The sequence below is a fragment of the Lytechinus pictus genome, chromosome 17 (genome assembly GCF_037042905.1).
Source record: "Lytechinus pictus isolate F3 Inbred chromosome 17, Lp3.0, whole genome shotgun sequence".
In the NCBI taxonomy this organism is placed as follows: Eukaryota; Metazoa; Echinodermata; class Echinoidea; order Temnopleuroida; family Toxopneustidae; genus Lytechinus; species Lytechinus pictus.
Genome location: NC_087261.1, coordinates 18263004 through 18285410, shown reverse-complemented (window position 1 = coordinate 18285410; position 22407 = coordinate 18263004). Strand labels below are relative to the sequence as shown.

Sequence of the window (22407 nt, the reverse complement as noted above, 5' to 3'; positions counted from 1 at the left end):
GATGGTAAACATGATACTTACTATTACAATTCTGAAAAGCATGAATCAAATAGGGTACATCTACGTTCTAAGTTTTAAAATCAATTTGTTTGAAGTAACTTGAATGAAACCAACAATTAAAAGATAAACCTTAAAGTATTTCTGATTATTAAAACTATTAAAATTTTCATTACAAATGAAGTAAATTTTGGGAAGGAGAAGAAAAAGATTAAGATTAATTTTATTCAGCGTTTTTTTTTTAATAAGTTTTATTGATTTTCAAAGGTTCCAAACATCGTATTTCATTCAGCGACTCGCTAAATTATTACATTAAACCTCTTTCGATACAACATATCCCGGGGTCAAATGTGAAAAGCTACCAGGTAGCCCTATGTTTTCATAAAATGCTTACATTTTCTCCAATCACCACTGTTTCACCGTCTTGGCATGAACTGCTCTCATGCGTACACATGTTGTCATAAACACACCAGTCACATGGCCATGCACTTGAGACACAAGACGAACAACTGAAAGAGAATATCCCTTACTTAAGATTGTTGTATTGAGAGTGTACACAAGAAGAAAAAGAATAGTTTTACTACGAAAAACGTTTGCCATGAAATAGTTAATTTTCCTTGCTGACGTCACGCATAGTCCATTTTTCCCCTAGAGAAAAAGTGAACTATACGGTTTTTTTACCCCCCCCCCCTACCTCGCGATTCGCGAGCTGTGCGGCGCGATGAGAGCAGAGCGCTGCTCAGCCGAACGGTACTCTGCACTGCATGCCACGGGAAACTTTCGGCGAGCTGCACTAACCAGGTGCGCTCGCTGAACAGACGATTCATACAGCAAGACTTACTATTTTCTCAACGATTGTTCTATATCGACTTATTAAAATCGTTTCGCTGTAAAATGGTATGAGTGGAAGGGATTTAAAACAAATATACAATGACCCATTCTCGGAACAGGCTAAAACTATTCGCACTCAGGAACATCACATAGTATACTATTCTCCCTCGGGCCGATGGCCCTCGGGAGAACAGTACTATGTGATGTTTCTTCGATGCGAATATTTTTAGCCAGATCCTCGAGTGTCATCGTATATTTGTATACAATACTACAGTGAAATTGACATTTTATTAATTTTATACCGGTCCAGATCCGGTGGTGGATCCAGCTTTCGCCCAAAGGGAGTGGGGGCGATCTTTTCCCACCCACATTTCGTTGATGGGCCGCTCGAAGTTGATTTTTGTTTGTTTCTTTGAAGGGGAAGTCCTAGCAGTCACTTCTTACCTGTATGCTTATAGAACAAAATAAAAATGTAATAATCTCATTAGCCCCACTTAAAAAGCGAGCAAATTTGTTTGGAAATTTCATTTTTTTGTCCTGAAAATTGAACATTCTGGGCAATGTTTGTAATCCTAATCAAGATGCGTATGTAACTAGATAATAACTGCGAGCGCGAAGCGCGAGCATAAATTCTTAATATACATCTGGCCTGATCGAAAAGGGACCTGCAAGGACTTTTCAGTTAGCCATGAAAACGATATTTATAATCCAACAATTTAATAATGCGAGTACGAAGCGCGAGCTGAAAATATTTGACATTCCAACCTAAAATATGGAAATTCTAAGCACTTTTTCATTCATAAAGGGAATGTAACTAATCGAGCTTAGCCGAGCAAGAAGTGCGAGGGGGGGAAATGAGATTTCAGACCTAAAAATGAGAGACACTTTATTCATGTTTTGTAAATCATGAAAAGATTGTTATCTACCTTCATTAATAATGCGGCCACAGCCCCAGCAGAATTTTTTTTGATATTTTGGTCTAAAAGTGGATCATTTAAGCACGTTTTAAATAAAGTACAAGCTACGTATCTCGATAAACATGCCTGCACGTATTTTAGATTTAGACCTAGATTCTGAGCATTCTGAATAAGTTTGTTTTATCATGAAAATAAAAAATGCTAGCGCGAAGCGCGAGCTGAAGGAAAGTATTTGATATTCTGATCTGAAAAAAAAAGAGTTAATTTAAGAATTATTTCAAGCCCTGTGTAGGGAAATCGTGGAGTGGATGTGGATTGCACTTAGTGAATCATGCAAGCGCCAAGCGCAGGCTGATATCTTTAAATTATTATTTTGATTTAGAACCGGTACATGCTAAGGACATTTTGTCATCATGTGGAAGTGATGACCATCTTCTGATCTTCCTATTCCTCTTCCTAGGCGTGAGATGAAACTTGTAGATATTACATTCTGAAGAGGGTGACAATTTAGTTATTAGAAACTCATTAAAAAAAATGTTATTTATTAATCTAATAAACCTAATGAGAGCGTGAAATATGTTGCTATTAAGACCTGAAACTGGACATTTGAAGCGCGTTTGTAATTATGAAAAGGATGCATTGCTTAATTATATTTTTAACAATTAATGGGAGCGCAAATCGCGAACCGAAATTTTGATAACTGTCACGAAAAGGGGATTTTAAGTAGTTTTGCTATAGAATTAACTATAAAGGGATACATTACTAACCAATCAAAATGCGAGCGCGCAGCGCTAGCTGATAGACCTACGTTTTGACAATCACACCTGAAAAGGGATCCGCCTACGCAGATCTAGAAAATTCCCAAATCCATACACATGTTCAGAGATAAATTTTGGTTTGATATTATCATGATTATTGTACCTTAAACATACATGATAATACCACTGACTGGCCGATAAATTTTGGATAAGACAAGTTTTAGTCAAAAGTAATTATAACGTAATTAGGAGAGCCATTGTAATTGCAAGAATGAAATACTAATAGATAGGTTGGGTGTGAGTGTTCCGATGTGTCTGTTTAAGCATTATAAACTGTCACAAGCAATTCTTTTTTTTATTTTTGCACTAAAGCCGAATTCTAAAATGTGTTTATTTAACATAGAAAATGTTAACAGGAAAAATTGATTAATGGTGTAATTCTCAAAGTTGTGTTTAAATAAAGAAAATCTAAATTTAAAAGGTAATTATAAATTACTCATTTTGGCCTTGTGATGGCAGTATTATTGATTGACTTGTATAATAAAAAAACCCATGTATTTAATTACTTTAAATAGGAAGGGCTATAACGTATTCAGCTCTTGCAGGTTCTTTTCTTGTAGGTTCCAGGTTCGAGTAGCAAGTGAAATAAACACTTAGCATTCCAAGACCCGCCCGAGGTCCATTGATTGTACAGTGCACCAAATTGCTTTGCACAGAGAGTAGGATCACTTTCATTTTGTTACTCTTAGAGAGAGGTTGTGTTCTGAGGAGCAGGGAAGATAATTATGACCCTCAGTTTTAATTAAGTTTGGAGTTTGTCCTACCCACAATGGTGGTGAGTCTATTTTGTATTTAATCAGTATATTTCAGCTTAAAAAGGAGAAATATTAGATTCTTCAATCTAAAAGGTAATTTTGGTCTGAAATGTTGATCCAGATTTTGTTGTATTAATTCTATCAATCAGAAGCTTGTTTTCTGTAACTTTAAAAGGCTTACTTTTACGTTGTAAGTTTTTAACAATTTCCGACTTAAAATAATTTTCACAAATTATTATTTCTCCCATCCATTACTGATATTTTTTTTTCTCCAAAACTGAAATTCTTGATTGATAAAATCAAACTTAATTTTGTTGGTATCTTTTGAAAGTCAATATCAGTTATATGTGAACTCATGTTACATTCATTGTTGAAATTTCCATGGAAATGAATCGCATTTGGAGCGAAATGATATAGTTGTAATAAACAACTTTAAACCGGAATGATCATTGTGCAGTGCAATTACTTATGTGTACTTTGACTACATCATAGCTCTCTTCACTTTAAAAAAGGATGCTTGGGGTATGTGATGTTGTTTATGTGATTTGGAGTGATTGGTGACCAAATCTTTAGGTAAGCAAAAACCAAGGTTTGATCCTGACAGAAGCATTATACTAAATATGACCAGGCCTTGATATAATAATATATCCACGTTCAATAGTTAAGATATTCTTCGAAGCTTGGACTGCCGAGTCTGACAAAATTGTCATCCTACATATCAGTAAACGTTGGAAAAACGTTGAGGGGCCTGATACCAATTTATGATTTCAAACATTTACTCGTACATTAATCGATGTTAAAGTCCGCACCATGTTATATTTTCTTTTTTTTCTTTGACTGTAAGGAGTTCTAAAACTCATTTCAGTTTATATTTTAAGTCAATAATGAAAACAAATTTGATCAGAAGACGTGTGTATAAGTATAATATTAAGAGACTTGTCTCTAGATCAGTTGAGTCATATTGGAACGACTTTAACAGCTGAATATTCCTCCGAACATGCTGAAAGAAAATACGTTATGGACCATGATTATATGTACCGTCAATGGTGAATGTGTCTTGCTTGACAACTTCCCCTGCACAACTTCTTTAAAGATATAATCGCGATTACATTTTCCTTTTAATAAATCAAACATAATATGTAACATGTGTAATGTGTTATTATTACGTATGACTATAAACAAGAAATGTAAGGCACAGGGTCAGAGTTATACATTTTTTACTGCAAATTAAGTGAATTGCTTGCAAGTTCTTATTCGTAACAAAGTGGCAGATTCTTTAAGGAAATACACAATAGATTTCCAGGATGCTCCTTAAATTTCTCTAAGTAAATGGGACATGGCAAAATTTATCACATAGAGGGAAAACATCATTCTACAGGAGGCGCAATAGCTCAGTCGGTAGAGCGGGGATTCGTATTCCGGTGACCCGGATTCGATTCCCACTTGGTGCGCTAGTGCCCTTTGGTAAAGCATTAATCCTCATTACCAGGTCCTTCGGAGAGGACCTTAAGCCGTCGGTCCTCTGGTTGCTTGCTTACAAGCATTCATGCTTTCTTAGCAATCAGGTAAAAAAATCCCTCCCAACCAACCATTATTACATATAAAATGTGCAAAAAAAGCGCTGTGTTAAAATAATTCAGTGAAGTTTGTTACATACGATTTATGATGGGTGCAGTCAAACAAGATAAAATCCGTGCTTATGAAGTAAACTGTGGTCTCCGTTGAAAAAATGAAAAGGGTCAAATTCTTATGGTCATCTGGTGGTTGAAACAAAATAAAAACAAATAACAACAAACAAAAAAAAATCAACAATATCTTCCAAGGGACGTCAACGATATGGTTAGTGAAAAAAATTGTTTCCAGTATATTGTATAAAGTATAAAGGATCCTCATTCGTAAGTTGCAAAAGAATTTGTGATTTTCATTTTCAGATTCTTAAAATACGTATGTGTAATGAAAGTTCAATACGTATGTTTAATGAAAGTTCAATACGTATGTTTAATGAAAGTTCCAGTCATTAATCTGGGGAAAAAGACTGAGGTCTTCAAGTTCTTATAGATATAGAAAATAACTATAAATGTAATAATGGTAAAGCCATAAGAACCTCGATGAGCCTAACAGTTCTCGCCTCACCTTCTTCAGGAATTGTAGGCAATTCGTCCACAGGAGGAGTTTTACAGACTACTGTGTCGGACGTTGTAACAGCATTGACCAGGTAAGAGTCGAAGGCACACTGGTATTGTTCGTTGTCTTTGAGGGTTGGAAGCTGCTGTACAGTAATGGTGATCTAGAGTCGGTAAAGAGAAAATATAACCTTTGATATCAAATTATTTTAGATAACTGAATGGCCTCTTGTTACCTATTGATGATGTTTTAAAATATTTTCCGATTTTGTTGTAAGAGCAGACTTTTCAATGTTTCATACCTAAACCTAGACATGCAAGATGACTATAAAATGCACCTAAAATGAAAACAAATGTCTATCATTTTTATTGAAAACAATATATTAATCATTATTATTTTGTTTTAATAAACACATGTATAAGGCCAGTGATCAGTAGGCCCAGACGTTAGTCAAGTTAGTTGAACAAGGTGTATTTAGCGCACTGAGTTCGTTCCCAATGGATAGCTTAATACGGCTTACGTTTCTTCTGCAGATTCTAAACAAGTTTCCAAGATTTCTGGTAACATGCCGTGTCTTTTCACCTTAACGTTTATGGTTAATTTTAGTATTTTAATGATTCAACAGTATTATCACGGTTTAATCGAGCCTTTTGTTTTACGTTATTTTCGATGTAAAAGCTGGCTGGATTTTTCCCCTTTTTTTTACTGTAAATTTCCATTAAAGTATACAGAAAATTTATGTTAAAAAGTGCCATAACCCTCACTAGGAAACTTTAAGGCCATGGCCGAACTTGAGATCACCCATAAGCATTCTACTCCAAAAACTTCTTGTCTGAGAACACCACAAACCTCTTGTGTAATTTGATATGGTAGTCTATGATCAGGCTGGACATCTGAGATGGATACACATTGGATGACATTGTAAGACAGCCACCGAGTAGATTCATCAGGAGAAGGACATTCTTCGTATCGGGTACAACTTGTGGTGGAAAGGATATACATGAAAGTGGATTTGGAAGCTTATCAATTATTTGACAACAATAAAAAAATCGGGGAATATTTTATATCGGACCTAAAAAGGCATTTAATAAAGTTCATAGGAATTTTCTTTATAGAGCCCTTGGAAATGTTTATTTTGGTAAAAAATTTCATTAATTATATAAAAATTAAATATGCTGAAGCAGAGAGTTCTAACATGAATTGTAATTGGCAGTAATTCATTTCCCTCTTACTAGACGAGTGAGACAAGGTTGTCCAGTGTCTGCCCTGATAGTTTCAGTAGTTGTATACTTTTTATCAATTGATTTGAATAAGTAGGATAACATTTAAAGAATTAGTTTGAGGATAATGTAAATAATTCAGTTGATGTCAAGATTAGTCGACTCGCTAATGACACCACAGTATTTGTAGCAGATGAACTGTCCTTCAAAATGTAATGGAAAGAGAAAAATGTGATGTGAAGTTGCTGGACCATCGTTCAATATTTCGAAAAGCTCAGGAAGTTTTGGAACTTTCATTAATATTCTTTTTAAAAAGATTGATTGGAAAAGTGTATTACTGCTAGGGGTGTATTTTATTAAAAATATGTTTGATGCTTACGAAAAAAATTGAAAAAAAAAAATCAAAACCAAGTATTATTCTGGAAATTCCGATATTTTAACTTTTTCGGAAACGCTGACTGTATTCAAAATTTTAATTCGTTTAAATTGAAATATAACCTATTTAACGACTGCATTTCCCATGCTTGATCATGTTAATAAAAAGTTGAACAAACAAACAAAACAAGTTGATGGACACAACATCATATAATTTTTAATGCATTGCTTAATTTAGCTTCTCACGCAATTTCTCCACAGAAAAAAAAAATCAGATTTTAAAGAAATATTTGAAACGTTCTTTGAAAAAATACAATAAAGAACAAAGAGTGTGTTTTGGAAAATTGCAAAAAAAAAAAGAAGATTGAAAAGATAAATTACGCATTATGTTGGCTCACTATTCAATAAGTATCTAATATTATTTCTTCTTACACCTATAAAATGTGTATTTTTCATGTTAAATGTTATTGTATATCATAATGTTTTTCAGTTCATTGCACAGTGACGATGTAAATAAGAATATTAAAAAAGAGAGATACTGAAAAAAGTATAACCAAATAACAATCGGAAGAGGTTAAATGGAATTCATTGGAATTCCATGATTATCATGTAAGCCTATGTCAATTATGGATGGAGGGGGGGGGGGGGGCGAAAGTAAATATACTGCAAACTTACATTGCCTTTAGAGTACACCATCCACAGTAAGGATCTCCATCATTTCCACCATCCTCACCATTGCACTCCTCGCAGGTCTGGTACTGTCCACAGTTGACTAAATCCATTGTAACAACCCGATTCTTCACATTATTGTAAAAGAGGGAAACAATTATTGTACTGGGTTTTTTTATGAATTACAATAATTGCTTATTCCACAACTCATAATGGTATACAGAAGTCTGGTTCATGTTGATAACACGCGTTGTCCGTCTCCACATCAGAAACAAATCTTAAAGCTTGAGGAAACAAAGATAATCACTTTCGTGTGATACCAAAGCTAAAATTTATGTTATTCGCGTTTCCACATCTATTTGATTAGATTCTTACGAAGTGCACTATAATGCTAGATTTAACTTCTCTCACATGTGTACTATTTCGTAGTTAAATTTTTATTTCCATTAATTTCAAATTAAGCTTGTATAAGAATATTCTCACCTGCATCGAGTTTCGGTCTGAGCTTGTAGCAAGTGTAAGTTGCTTTTTTGATTCATCGATAAACATCTCTTGTAAAACAGATCCACCTCCAAGGAAGACATCTTCATAAACGTACCCGAATGAGCTGTTTACTATGTTCAACTATTTTTGACAAACACAACAAGCTAGTGATAATCAGCTTTTTGGCCTTTGGAATATATTACGTTGAAATACATGTATCCAACGATTGAAGGTATATAGAAACATCTTGATAATTGCCAACTAAGAAGAAGAAAGAAAACCACAAAACCATAATGTATGGACGGCCCTGTATGGTCTATACATTGATAAGAGGCTTCGCAATTACTTCCACATTATATTTTTTTTTGATGGAATATATAATATTTACATGCTATGCGGGTCAAATTTGTGTCAAACGTTTGATGAATCGCCAGACAATTTATTTTCTAGAATTCTTTTCTCAGAGCAAATCAAAGATGACATGGTGCTGGTCGAGTTGTGATTTTAAAAATCAGTAAAGCGTCCTCATTTTTTTTTTCATTTTCAAACAACTCAAAAGCAAAGATTACGTAATTGAATATCCATATAAGATTAATGGTCAAGGCCCATGCCTCAAAATGTATTATCACCAATCGGCAGCACTCATCAGATTAAAGGATAAGATCAAATATTGCAAAGTTATCTAATTAGTGAAAATAGTGTTTCACTTGCTTCACTTATGTAGATTCAAAATGTTTAATCTATAACGAAAAAATGCCTACATACTGTATACATACGATAAATATGATAATTGCAACGTACGCTAATTGGAAGAATCACATGGTTCAGCTGAACAATGACAACATAACTGAACTGTTGTGAGGTCCAGTTTATAAATTATACAAACAAGATGAAATTGCATACAACAAAATCGCCCATGACTAATGGTCAAGTCCACCCCAGAATAATGTTGATTTGAATAAATTGAGAAAAATCAAAGTAGCATAACGCTGAAAATTTCATTAAAATCGGATGTAAAATAAGTTTTGACATTCTAAAGTTTCGCTTATTTTGGCACAAAACAGTGATAAGCATAACTCGGTGACATGCAAGTGAGACAGTAGATGATGTCCCTCACTCACTATTTCTTTTGTTTTTTATTGTTTGAATTATACAATATTTCATTTTTCACAGATTTAACAATAAGGACCAACTTGAATGAACCTTATATCATTAAACAGTGCAAATTCCACAGGTTCAGGGAGGAATTGATAATTGTTTCACTTGACAATGAGGAGAAAATTAATAAATAATAAATAATACTCCATATTTCATATAATAGAATTCAAAAAAATAGTGAGTGGTTGACGTCTTCAGTCTCCTCGTTTGCTTACCGACCAAGATGTGCATATAACTGTTTTGTAAAATTAAGCGAAACATCAAAATGCCATAACTTTCTTATTTTACATCCGATTTTGATGAAATTTTCAGTGTTTCGCTTGTTGGATTTTTCTCTTTTTATTCAAACCAACTTTTTTGTTGGGGATGGACTTGTCCTTTAGACTAACTCTAAATTCACACAGGTTTGTCATTGTATGTGAGCAAAAACTGAGGGATTTTTTTTCAAACAAATGATTTCTGTAGTTATTTTGGTGAACATCTGATAGAATGATCGCTCCAGGCAAAGGCGGCGGAAGCCGGCGGGGGGGGGGGGCGTGATTCCTCTTAATTTAAGGAGCTGGGGACTTTCCCCATCAAACAAGAAAAAGGGAAAAAGAGATAAATAAGAAAGAAAGAAAGTAAACAAGACAGAAAGAAAGAAAGAAAGGAAAGAAGGAAGAAAGAAATAAAGAAAGAAAGAAAGAAAGAGAATGAAAAAAGGGAAAAGGTTACCGAAGGAAAGAAAGAGGAAGCGAAATTATATATGATAAAAACAACGAGTACACTAAAACTGAAAATATCAAAACCTATATAGAATAGCAAGAAATAACTAAATGCACAAAATTTCAAACTTGCTCCCCATGCATTTTTCGTCAGATCAGAAGCGACACGCAACAAATCACTAAAATGAAGGGGATTAGGTTTAAATCTCTATATCATAGCATTAGAACCTAATGGTGAGGGTCCGCGAGACCGAGGGTCCGCGAGACCGAAGGTCCGCAAGACCGAAGGCCCGCGAGACCGACTTCTTCCCCCTTCATCGGTTGCCGCGGTCGAGTGGTTTAAGGCGCCTCGTTGCAGCGGCGCAACAGGTGCCTGTTATCAGAGGGGGGGGGGGGGGGGGGGGGGCAGTGCAAAAAAATCCCGGTAACTAAGTCCAGAATCAGTGGCTTTGCTAGGATTTCATTTTAGGCATGTTAGGGGGCGGTGGTGAGCACGCGAAGTGTGAGAATTACTTAATAATGAGCGCGCGAATGGCGATCCATATTTTAAGGGGAGTTTTCCCCTTCCCGCGCGAAGCACGGAAGCTCTGACGTTTTCTTCGAATTGTTCCTTGTCTGCTCTCGCTCGTCTTACGTTCTCCTATACCTTGTAATCAATTAATACATATAATTGTTCATTTTTGTTATTCATTCATTTATTCAACTATTCATTAATAGATTCCCTTTTTTTCATATCAATTTTGTAACATTTCAGCTTCTGCTGGAGTATTATTAGAGTGGGAATAGTTTGCAAAGATTATTTTCATAATACTACGAAATCGGACACCCCATCCCCTCTCTCACTTTATCGTCTAACGAAATCATATCATAGTCTCTGAAGAAATCTACACAACGGAGGTGAAACCAAAAAAATGTTACAACAATTAGACTGATAAACCCAAATACACTGGCGCCGCATCCGAAGTGGGCTGTTGCAAATTTCAAGATTTTTTTTATAGAAATATCCTAACCATATTTTGAATAGAAACGCACACACTCATCCCACACACTGATAGACACAGAGCACATTGAAATAAATAAATTGGATATTCTTCCCAGTTCTTTTCCTTTGTACTTTTCTTACAGCTCTTTTTACTTTCAATTTCTCCTATCGTTCCTCTTAACCCCACCTTCTCTCTCTCTCTCTCTCCTTCTCTGTTCTCTTTCATAATGATTTCGCTTTTTTTTCTTCGTAATTTTTGTCTACGTCTTTTCTCTATGCTCTAGGTGAACTCGGCGCTTATAGTAATTCATTTTCCTTCCTTTTTACGGCCATTTTTTATTATCATTTACCTCACCTACCATTTTTTTCTTCATCTAGATTTCAGAGACATAACTTTAACATACAGGACTGTTTATAAAACGTTGTCTGGTATTAGAGAAATATTCATCCATATACTTGGAGTGTCGGTTTTAAAAATTAATTGAATAAACTAAAGTGATGAATAAAACAAAGGAGACAAAATGAAACAAAGCAAAACAAAAATGCCGAATAATGTTAACAATTTAAATGATAGTAATAATAATAATTATGATGATAAAAACAACGGTAATATTATAACTGCTAATACTACTACTACTACTACTACGGATATGAATACGACTACTACAACTACTACAACAACAACTACTACTACTACTACTACTTCGACTTCTACTTCTACTACTGCTGCAGCTGCTGATATCATGATAACAAAAATAGTAACAACACCAATAAAAAATGGGTTTTAGTAGAACTCCCCCATGATAACTCCCCACTGAAAACTCCCCCGAAGGACCATACTCCCGAGGACTGGTATTAATGTACGTTCTTTTCTTCAGAACTTTCACCTTCTTGTTCTTCTTATAATTCTGTTTAAATGAAAAAAAAAGCTAAGATAGGATTGCCCATAATGAAGGTTCAATGTTCCAGGTGTTTGTATTTCCATAATATTTCCAGTTTTCTTGTTAAACATTAAATGCACAAGATCATGAAGCAGAATTACCATAAAAATAAACGTTAAATGAGTAGAGTTAATGATTGAGTAGTGTCAGTGAAATAAGGCATCGTTAGTTTATACTGTAAGTAGCAGAAACACCCCCTCCCTACATCCCCCCCTAGAGAGACGTTTCGTGCGCGCAGTACGTGTTTCGCACGATTCGCGTGCTCACCACCGCCCCCCTAAAATGAAATCTTAGCAACGCCACCGATTCTATTTAGTTACCGGGAATTATTTGGCCCCCCTTCCCGATAACAGGCACCTGTTACGCCGCTGCAACGAGGCGTCTTAAACCACTCGACCGCGGCAACCGATGAAGGGGAAAAAAGTCGGTCTCGCGGGCCTTCGGTCTCGCGGACTCTCGGTCTCGCGGACCCTCGGTCTCGCGGACCCTCGGTCTCGCGGACCCTCGGTCTAGCGGACCCTCGGTCTAGCGGACCCTCGGTCTCGCGGACCCTCGGCCTCGCGGACCTTCGGTCAAGTGGTCGGACCCCGAACCGAATATCAAGAAAACAAATCTTATCAATAATACAACACCCACACTTCCCAGGTCCATGATAATGTCGGGAGTTTGTTTATTATCCTTCAAAATGTAATGTTATAAGGAATATGCCTAATATACTAGTAAAAAGAAATATTGAAAGACATAATAGCATCTGATTCTGAACATGCGCGAACATTTTCAAGCTTACTCTTTGCATTCGCTCGCATTTCCTGATTGTTTTCAAACCAATTAGTTCCCTTTTCGTACAATGTAAAAACACTTTCAGTGTTCGTGTTGTTGTCCGATCTTATATCTTTTAACCAAAATTGTTCAACTTAGATTAACTTGTAAATATTTTGTGTTTTGTCAGAATTCTGGAGCTGCGGCGGGCTTTGCTTCCAGAACCCTACCCGCCTCTCGCTTCGCACACGTAAAGAAAACAAAAGGGACAAGAGATCAAGGAAGGAGAAGAAAAAGAAATATAAACAAGATAGGAATGATAAGAAAATAATGAAAATAAGGGGAAGGGGCAATAAAAAAAATACGGAAAAATATAATATCATTAGGTAAAAGCTAAATATTTCGCTCGCGCTTCCCTCACGCACTATCTGTTAGGAGAAAATTCACTGGCGTACATATTTAGATGCGGGGGGGGGGGGGGCTCTTCCACCCCTAAATTTTTACGACCGAGAAAAAAGACAGAAGGGAAAATGAAAGGAGAAAAAGAATGGTGAAATATGATATTATTTTCTGAATATGATGTCAAAATCTATCATAAAATTTAATTTTTGCAAAAGTATGGAAACTTTTGCTCGCTCAGAACTTTTTGTAAACTTTACGCGATACGCTAAATAGCCCCTCAATTTTTTTGGCTCATTACGCCACTCAGGGATATAATCTGCTCTCGAGGAAACATGGAGCTTTATTTAGAAGCAATATGCACAAATCATTTTAATCGCGATTGTAGTTTTCACTTTTGTTTCTGTTAACAAAAATCCGCATTATCTTCAATGCTTTAAAAAAAAATTGAATATCCAAACAATAAACAAAAATAACAAAATGTATTTTTCCCGCCCCTAAGTTTTCATTCTTCCGCCGCCACTGGCTATAGAGAGTGCAATATAACGTACTATTATCTAAATATTCATCTAACTGTTCCTAGAAAAATAAAAGCCTAATGAGTGTGTATGATGGTGTATGTAAAATACTTGGGTGGGTGTGCGAGGGGAGGGGTGGTCATGATGCACGTAGTACCTTATGTAGGCTTCCTTCTGTATCTCCCATGAACGCCACCGTGTGATTTCTTTCTATGGTTGTTACAATTGAGGTTGAAATCACATCAGGGATGATGATGATGGGTGAGGCAGAGAGGGGATTCGTTGCACTGGCATACTTGTAAATAGTTGATTGAGACCCATCTTCAACTATTGTTGCTCTGCACAGGAATGAATCCGGATTTTCGACAGTATTCTATCGAGTGAAAGTGAAAAAGTGTTCATTACATTAGGCTGACAGGGATTGATTATGATATCTCTTGAAAATATATTACACTAAGGGCCTTTTCACACGTGAATCTTGAATCATAATTGTAAGGGTGATTGCTATTGTAGTCGTGACCGTGATTATCGTTCTTGATTCTTATCATGTTGTAGTTTGGTTTCACACGTGCTAAATATTCGTAATTTTTCACTGGAAACATCATTCAAATCACGATTTGTTTTTACCGTGTGAAAGAGCGGTAAGGGCCTTTTCACACGAGAATCTTGAATCATCATTGTAATGATGATTGCAATTCGTCTTTCGAATCATCTGACCATTCATACGCTCACTCGAAAACTGTGATATGAATATGAATTCGAATTCCCGAGCGAAGGCGGTATTTAGGCGCGGATCCAAGAGTGGCCGAGCCGGCCCGCGAAATTATTTTTCCCACCGAGTTCTGGACCAACATATGGATATTCATGACTTGCGTCTTCTGATTAAGAGTACGCATGCGCGTGGACTTCGCCTCGACGCGACCAGTGCCGGTCGTAAGCATTCACGTTGCTCAGAATGAATTAGCATCGTCAAATTACAGGTACCCTTACATAGTTACATAGGCCTTATAGGCTTAGATCTATATATATATATATCCAATTTATCAAACTAGCTGCCATTAATGGCAAGACATGTGCTAGGCTAGGGCTCGCTTAGGCTAGCGCAGTAGTTTGAAATGCCTTGGCCTTGAGGTTTTCAGGCCTTCATTGGCCTTGGGTTTCCATGCCTTGGCCTTGGCCTTTGGTATTGAAGCCTTGGCCTTGGCCTTGGAGGTTTGAGCCTTGACTACAACACTGAATAGCCGAGTAATGCCATGGTTAACTTCGAACTGGTTAATACCGAACTTTACGTTTAATAAGGTTTACGTTAAACAGATGTTAGCTTATTTGCCATGGTTTGTCTAGTCCGTATACAAAACCAGTCCTAGATCTAAAATTATTTTTTATCTTAGTTCGAGTCTAGCCTCTAGATCTAGACTCTGATCTACGCTGTATCAGCATGGAACCACTAGTGTACCAAACGGGGGGGGGGGGGGGGGGGGAGCAGACTGCCCCTCTGACGAGTTACAACTGATTCAGGAGACGTGCCCCCCCCCCTTTGAGAAGCCAAATGAATAATTTGTAATGTAAAAATGCAATGAAAAAGACGTATGCCCCCTCTTTTGAACGTGAAGATTTTTTTTTTTTTTGGGGGGGGGCTTGTCACATTTTTTCACGGACGAAATATCCTCCAAAAATGTGCCCCCCTTTTGGAAAATCCTAGGTACGCCAGTGCAGCAGTGGCGTAGCTACGGGGGGGGGAGGCACGTGCCCCCCCCCCCGAAAAAAAATTGGCAGAGCAAAAAAAAAAAAGGGGGGGGAGAAAGAAGAAAAGAAAAAGGAAATGGAGAATAAAGACAGAAGAAAAAAAAAGAAAAGGAAAATAAGGGGAGGAAGGCGAGGGAATGAAATAATGTGAGGGGAAGACCGTGAAAAAAGAATCTTTCATGTTACTATATAAAAAATTTTGCTTGCACTTCGCGCCAGAATTGCCTGTTCGATGAGATTCATATCTTGCTCAATAGGCTGATATGGAGCAAGTTTTGAAGTCAATATACAAAACATATTTTAGCTCGCACTTCGTTCGAGCTTTCATATTTTTTTTTTCATTTAATTATAAATTTAAGTGCTCTGTTAAATGTCCGTTTTATGGTCTACATATCAGCATTTTAAGCTCACGTACGCTGCGTGGTCACATTGTTTGATTTGCCAAGTTCATAATGTCTACGTGTATTCCATAATGTTCCATTAGACAAATGTATTCAGAATGCCCAGATTCTAGGTCTAAATCTAAAACATGCGCGATAGCCTGCATGTTCTTTATTTAAAATGTACTTAAATTATCCAGTTTCACATCAGAATATCAATAATTGTCTGCTCACGCTTCACGATCGCATTATTAATGATACCCAATTAACTATATCTTATTTATGATTACAAAAATGAATAGAGTGTCCTGCTTTTAGGTCTAAAATCTCAATTTTCTTCCTATCGCGCTTCGCGCTCGCACCAATTGTTTAGTTTCATACCTATCCCATTTATTAATACAAAATTTGTTAGGTCAGAATGTCAAAAATTGCTCGCGCTTCGCGCTCGCATTACTTGAAATATACACCGTCTTCGTGGGTAACTGAAAGTAGTCCTTAACAGGTCCCTTTTCGATAATGCTAGAACAGTTAATACAAATTTCTGTTCGTACTTGGCGTTTGCAGTAACCATCTAATTACATACGAATCTTGTTCACGACCACACATACCATTGCCCATAATATTTATTTAAAAAAAAATCGCTTGCGCTTCGCGCTCACACTTTTTATAAGGCTTACGAGATTATTTCATGTTTATGTTGTTTTATAAGAATAAAACTAAGAAATGACTGCTCGGGGAAAATAATGGTGAAGATAATTTCGGGCCCCGTCCCCTATTTGCGAAAGTCCGATCCGCCCTTGTGACACATACACACACACCGGAAAAAATGGCCGGTGCCCCCCTCCTGAAAATGCAAGGACTCCCCAGTGCCCCCCCCCCCAGGAAAAAAATCCTAGCTACGCCACTGCAGATTATTAATTTGGCTTCTCAAAGGGGGGGGGGGGGGGGCACGTCCCCTGGATAAGTTGTAAATCGTCTGCCCCCCCCCCCCTTGGTACACTAGTTGTTCCATGCTGATACAGCGTAGATCAGAGTCTAGATCTAGAGACTAGACTAGAACTAAGATATCTTTTTTTAGATCTAGGACTGGTTCTGTATACGGACAAGACATATTAAACCATGGTAAATAAAATCAAACGTAAAGTTCGGAATTTACCGGTTCGAAGTTAACCATGGCATTAGTCGGCTATTACTATTAGTATTAGGCATTAGACAGGTCCAGATTTGAGGTAAAGTTAATGCGCTAGCCTAAGCTAGCCCTAGCCTAGCACATGTCTTGCCATTAATGGCAGCTAGTTTGATAAGTATTTAAGAAATGGATATATATATATATATATATATATATATATATATATATATATATATATATATATATATATATATATATATAGATCTAAGCCTATAAGGCCTATGTAACTATGTAAGGGTACCGGTAATTTGACGATGCTAATTCATTCTTAGCAATGTGAATGCTTACGACCGGCTCGCGTCGAGGCGAAGTCCACGCGCATGCGTACTCTTAATCAGAAGACGCAAGTCATGAATATTCATATGTTGGTCCAGAACTCGGTGGGAAAAATAATTTCGCAGCCGGCCCGCCCCCCTGATCAACAGAAAGAAAAGTACAAAGGAGGTATTATACCCATGTTTAATTTACGGCCTCGTAACGGTCGGCCCGATCCCCACAAACCTTCAGGCTTTAATTGAGTCAACAGATTTCGCGCTCTCATTAATACTAGATTGATAATTGAGGTAATTAACAGTTTCATGAATTCCTAATAATGTAATTGTCCCATTTTTCAGAATGGAATATCGATATCGACAAGTTTCATCTCGCGGTTAGGAAGAGGAATAGTAAAGTAGTCATTTTCATATGATGACAAAATGTCCTTACAATTTCCCCGGTTGCTAGGTCTAAATATTTATAATAATTAAAAAAATCAGCTCGCGCTTTGTGCTCGCATCATTTGTGAATTACGATCCATATCCACTTCACAATACGATGATTGAAAAAGTGCTTAAATTTACCCTTTTCAGATCACCATCAATTTTTTTTCAGCTCGCGCTTGCGTATTATTGATTTTCATAATAAAAAAAATGTATTTAGAATGCCCAGATTCTAGGTATAAAACTCAAAGACACGTGCACACTATAAATACGCAGTTTGTTCTTTATTCAAAACGTGCTTGAATTATCCAGTTTCATATCAGAATATCAAAAAAATTCTTCTCACGCTTCGCGCTGGCATTATCAATGTAGGAAGATATTTAATTAGTTATCTTTTTCGCGACTTACAAACATGAATTGTGTGTCCCGTTTTTAGGTCTAAATCTCTTATTTTTTGGCTCGCGCTTCGCGCTCGCCTGAAATGTTAAGTTATATACCTTAACTTGTTTATGATTACAAAAAGTGCCCAGAATGTCCGATTTTTAGGTCAAAAAATTTCAGAACGCGCTTCGCGCTTGCATTTTTTTTATTGTGGAAATATGTATCGTTTTTATGGGTAACTGCAAACAGTCCTTAGAAGGTCCGATTTTTATCAGGCCAGAACGTATATTACAAATTTCTGCTCGCTATTCACGCTCACAGTAATTATTCAGTTGCGTATACACATCTTGTTCACGATCACAATAATTGCTCAGAGTGTTCAATTTTCAGGACAAAATACATAACATTTCCTTTAAAAAATAGGCTCGCGCTTCGCTTTCGTACTATTAGGGCTAATGTAAGATTATTATTTGTTCATGTTTTGGTGAGAATAAAGCTAAAAATGACCTTTAGGATTACTCCTTCGAAAAAACAAATAAACCTCAACCTTCTGCGGCCGATCGGGGAAAATATGGGTAAACTTTTTTTTCGGCCCCCCCCCCCCCCATGGCGAAAGCTGGATCCGCCCCTGGTAATGTCATTGGTGACTTCTCAATCAAAGCACTGCATCGCAATACGATGAGTGCATGACAATTGTATTATCTATGGCAGTGCTTGAAAGGTCACGTAAGCTCTGCCCCAAAAGATGTTTTGGGTCAAGCCTTTCAGACGTAAAATTCTTACCGTAATTTGAGTGAAACTTAACTGGCCTCCCTTTCACACTGTAAAAAATCGTAATTTGAATGATGATTCCAGTGAAAAATAAGGCTAATGACGAATATTTAGCACTCGTGAAACCAAATTAGAGCATGTTTAGAATCACGAACGCTAATCTCAGTCACGATTACAATAGCAATCATCAGTACAATGATGATTAAAGATTAACGTGTGAAAAGGCCCTGGAATTTACCTCCGAAGTAGAATTTGAAATCGTGATTTAAATAAGTGTTCGTGATTCGTGTTTGGTTTCACACGTGCTTACACACGTGCTCACACGTCATTAGAATTAATTTTCACCGGAATCATCATTCATATTACGATTTTGGTACCGTGTGAAAGGGCGGCTAGATTGATCTTATGTCAGGATTACGCGAGGAAGAATGTAGAGACAGGCCAAGCTCTACTCATATTATTTTGGGGTTTAGAAAAGCATATTCGATACTGTACTCCTTTTCCTGTGCTAAATCATTCAATCATTTTTCAAATAATCAAATTTCAGCAAAGGATAGGATTTGGTAAAACCTAAAAAGGCCCGTATTCATTTTCTTCTGAACCCAATAGTTTTCTTGAAAATGGAGCTCATAGAATTTTTGAGTGAAGGTCCGTTCTACCTCATGGACTGGTAAAAGGGACCCAGGAATATGGATGAACTTCTGGATATAACACACGCCAGCGACCCCTACCGAAACATTTGCAAATTCATACATCACTCAATGCATTCGTGCTTTATAACAAAATCACCAAAAATCACAAAAGTGGAAATGGCAAATTCTTCACAATAACCCTTAGTGTCTATAGACCCAAAATAACATCAGGTACCCCTAATTTTTTGTTAACCTATCATGTACAAACGACATATTTTCTCAACTGACGATAAAAATTTTGTCAGGTACTTTTTTATCAGGTACTGGAGTCCGTTTTACCGAGCTCCTTCGGAGATTTCAAGTTTCATGAGTTGCAGAATTACGTTTGGTCAAAATTCAATAATCTTTTAACATCATAACGTCGATATTCTTATTTTTTTATCATCCCTTTTTCAGTTATAGTGCGTGGAAATCCGATGGATTGTGTTTTACTTTAATTGAACAATAAGGATCGGCGCAAAATTTCCAGTCTCAATAAGTCTTATCCTATCATTTGCGTGCTGATGATGCAATCTTGCTCATTCGTACTATTAGTTCAAGAATCGTAACAATCAGTTTTCCCCTAACTTCGAATTAGATATATATATAAAAGGCAATAGTTCTTGGATAACATCTATGTAATAATAAGTACCAATGGTGCAATAAGGAAATCTTGAATAAAATAAAATAATATGGAAACAATTGTCATTATTTCCCCAAAAATTAATTCAGTGTGTAAAGAGTTAGAAGCGCATTTCTGCTTCTTCAATATTAAACATATCATAATATTACTGTTGGGATGCATCAGCCTACTATGCGATAAGCTGATAAGGAAAAACCCGACAAACATGAATTGATTATTATGCTTATCCAATCATGTATATAATATCATGATATGAATGAAGACATTTGGAATATTTTTTTTTTATTCCTCATCATCAGACCACAACGACTCACCGTATTACACATACTTCCAACTAGGAAGCTATTCTTGTTGCCAGTCCCATTAATACATTTTAAGATAGCATCATCAAAGCTCTGCTGGACATCGATCATCTTATACACACAAAGAGAAGACGAAGATGTAGATGAAAATACCGCGTACAATAAGTCATCCGTGGTGTTGACATTCATCGATTCAGCTAACTGGGATCCTGCTGGTCCAATGTAAGCTGATTGAATAATATTCTGAGATCCACCACGTGTACATTGTAGCTCTATCTCCGTGTACGATTCGAAATTATCGTCTAGTGTATTACGACAAAGGCGTCCTAGATAAGTTATCTCTCCTCTTGATATGAAGTAGTAAAGGTAATCTTTGTAAGAAATAAGATGTTGGAAGACGAGATTGTTTTTTTCTGAAGGTAGAACAACGGCAATTCCAGGTACTTCTTGCAGTGATACATGGTCTATTAGTCTGCGCTTTGAAATAAAATATGTATCCCTAGGAGCTCCGCCACTTATCCCATTAAATAAAAAATAATCCCCATCAATTTTACCCTCTCCAGTATTTTCATTGTCGGCACCAAGAACAATGGCTCCCACAGTAGGTCGGTCTCCTGTTGACACAACTTTATTGGTAGTGGAGACACTTTTCTGGTCGAGTGTGATATTATCCAGGCTACTTGTCTGACAATCCCCGTCACATCCCCCACAAGCAATGAGCCTGTAGTTCTGAGGTGTTACCAGGGAAATCAAGAGTTTGTTATCATTAACATGGTCTTTATTTGGATGAGAACACTCCCCAGTGTCCACAGTCTCTTTGAGGTTCAGGTCTGAGTCGAGTTGGTAGAGCCTCTCCCGTGCTCCTATGTAAATATCTCCAGTGATGTTGTTGAAGGCGATGTGGTTGAATGGCAGGTTGGGGTCAGGATCAGGAGGGGTAAATGAAGACACCAAGTAGGCGGAGAGAGGAGCTGAATGGATTGATACGATCAGATATGATACCAGGATCAGGGTGATAAATTCTCCCTTCCAACTCTGAGTCATGACTCTCGATATTTCCTACGAAGTAGGCTTGCGAATACAGATGAAATCTGTAAAATAAATATATAAATATTTATTTGGAATACAAAAACCCAAACGGCTACTATGACAATGACCTATAAAATACACGGAAAAGCTCAATAAAAAAGTATGGTGATTAAAACCGGTTTTCTTTGCATGATGCATGAACATTGCCTCATCGACACGTTTCTTATTTTGCTGTTACATGTGTTGATAAATGATTGGTAATAGCTTTTCTGGTCCTGCAATTTTCCTTTGAATTTTTTAATCAAGATTCTCTCCGCAAGCCCATCCCATTATTTGAATTCTAGCTCCAAATTTTGCTTTCACGCCCCCCCCCCCTCCTCGCTCGTATATTCATTTACACCACTCCTTAGTCAATTAATTTGCCTTGCTAACCCTTACAAAAAAATCCAATGGTAAATCAATGGTACATGAATGGTAGCTTCAATGGTATATGGTATTTCAATGGTATTTGAATGGTGGCATCTGAATGGTGAATGGTGTTTCAATGGTGGAGTCTGAATGGTGTATGGTGTTTAAATGGTGGAGTCTAAATGGTGAATGGTAAAGTCTGAATGGTGAATGGTGGACTCTGAATGGTGAATGGTGGAGTCTGAATGGTAAATGGTGCTTTAATGGTGGAGTCTGAATGGTGAAAGGGGTTTTAATCGAATGGTCTGAATGGTGAATGGTGTTTTTATGGTTGGGTCTGAATGGTGAGTGGTGTTTTAATGGTAGAGTGTGTATGGTGAATGATGTTTTGCGATGGCAATGGTAGCCAGTGTGTACCACTGTTGGAAGTCTGTATGGTGAATGGTGTTTAATGGTAGTCTGTATGGTGAATGGTTTTTAATGGTGATGTCAATGGTAGCCAGTGTTAAAATTGTAGAAGTCTGTGTGGTGAATGGTGT

At 36.9% G+C, this 22407-nt stretch overlaps 2 protein-coding genes across 2 annotated transcripts in view; both read right to left on the bottom strand.

Annotated features, from left to right (window-relative positions):
- The window catches only part of LOC129280171 (plexin-B1-like), a 46990-nt gene extending 33153 nt beyond the window's left edge, over window positions 1–13837 (bottom strand). The window contains exons 1-7 of the mRNA XM_064112459.1: window positions 13808–13837; window positions 8190–8330; window positions 7713–7834; window positions 6292–6421; window positions 5452–5605; window positions 4976–5075; window positions 392–506 (exon numbers count right to left, since the gene is read on the bottom strand). Of these exons, the coding sequence (XP_063968529.1) occupies window positions 392–506; window positions 4976–5075; window positions 5452–5605; window positions 6292–6421; window positions 7713–7834; window positions 8190–8330; window positions 13808–13837 (792 nt within the window). The remainder of the gene's footprint in view (window positions 1–391; window positions 507–4975; window positions 5076–5451; window positions 5606–6291; window positions 6422–7712; window positions 7835–8189; window positions 8331–13807) is intronic.
- A 5732-nt stretch (window positions 13838–19569) lies between these two features.
- On the bottom strand, window positions 19570–21475 carry LOC135157350 (plexin-A4-like). Its single transcript, XM_064112582.1, has 2 exons — window positions 20444–21475; window positions 19570–19587 (listed from the first exon to the last, which is right to left on the bottom strand). Exons 1-2 carry the CDS (start codon window positions 21473–21475, stop codon window positions 19570–19572), a joined length of 1050 nt encoding a protein of 349 aa, XP_063968652.1.
- Between the last annotated feature and the right edge of the window lie 932 nt (window positions 21476–22407).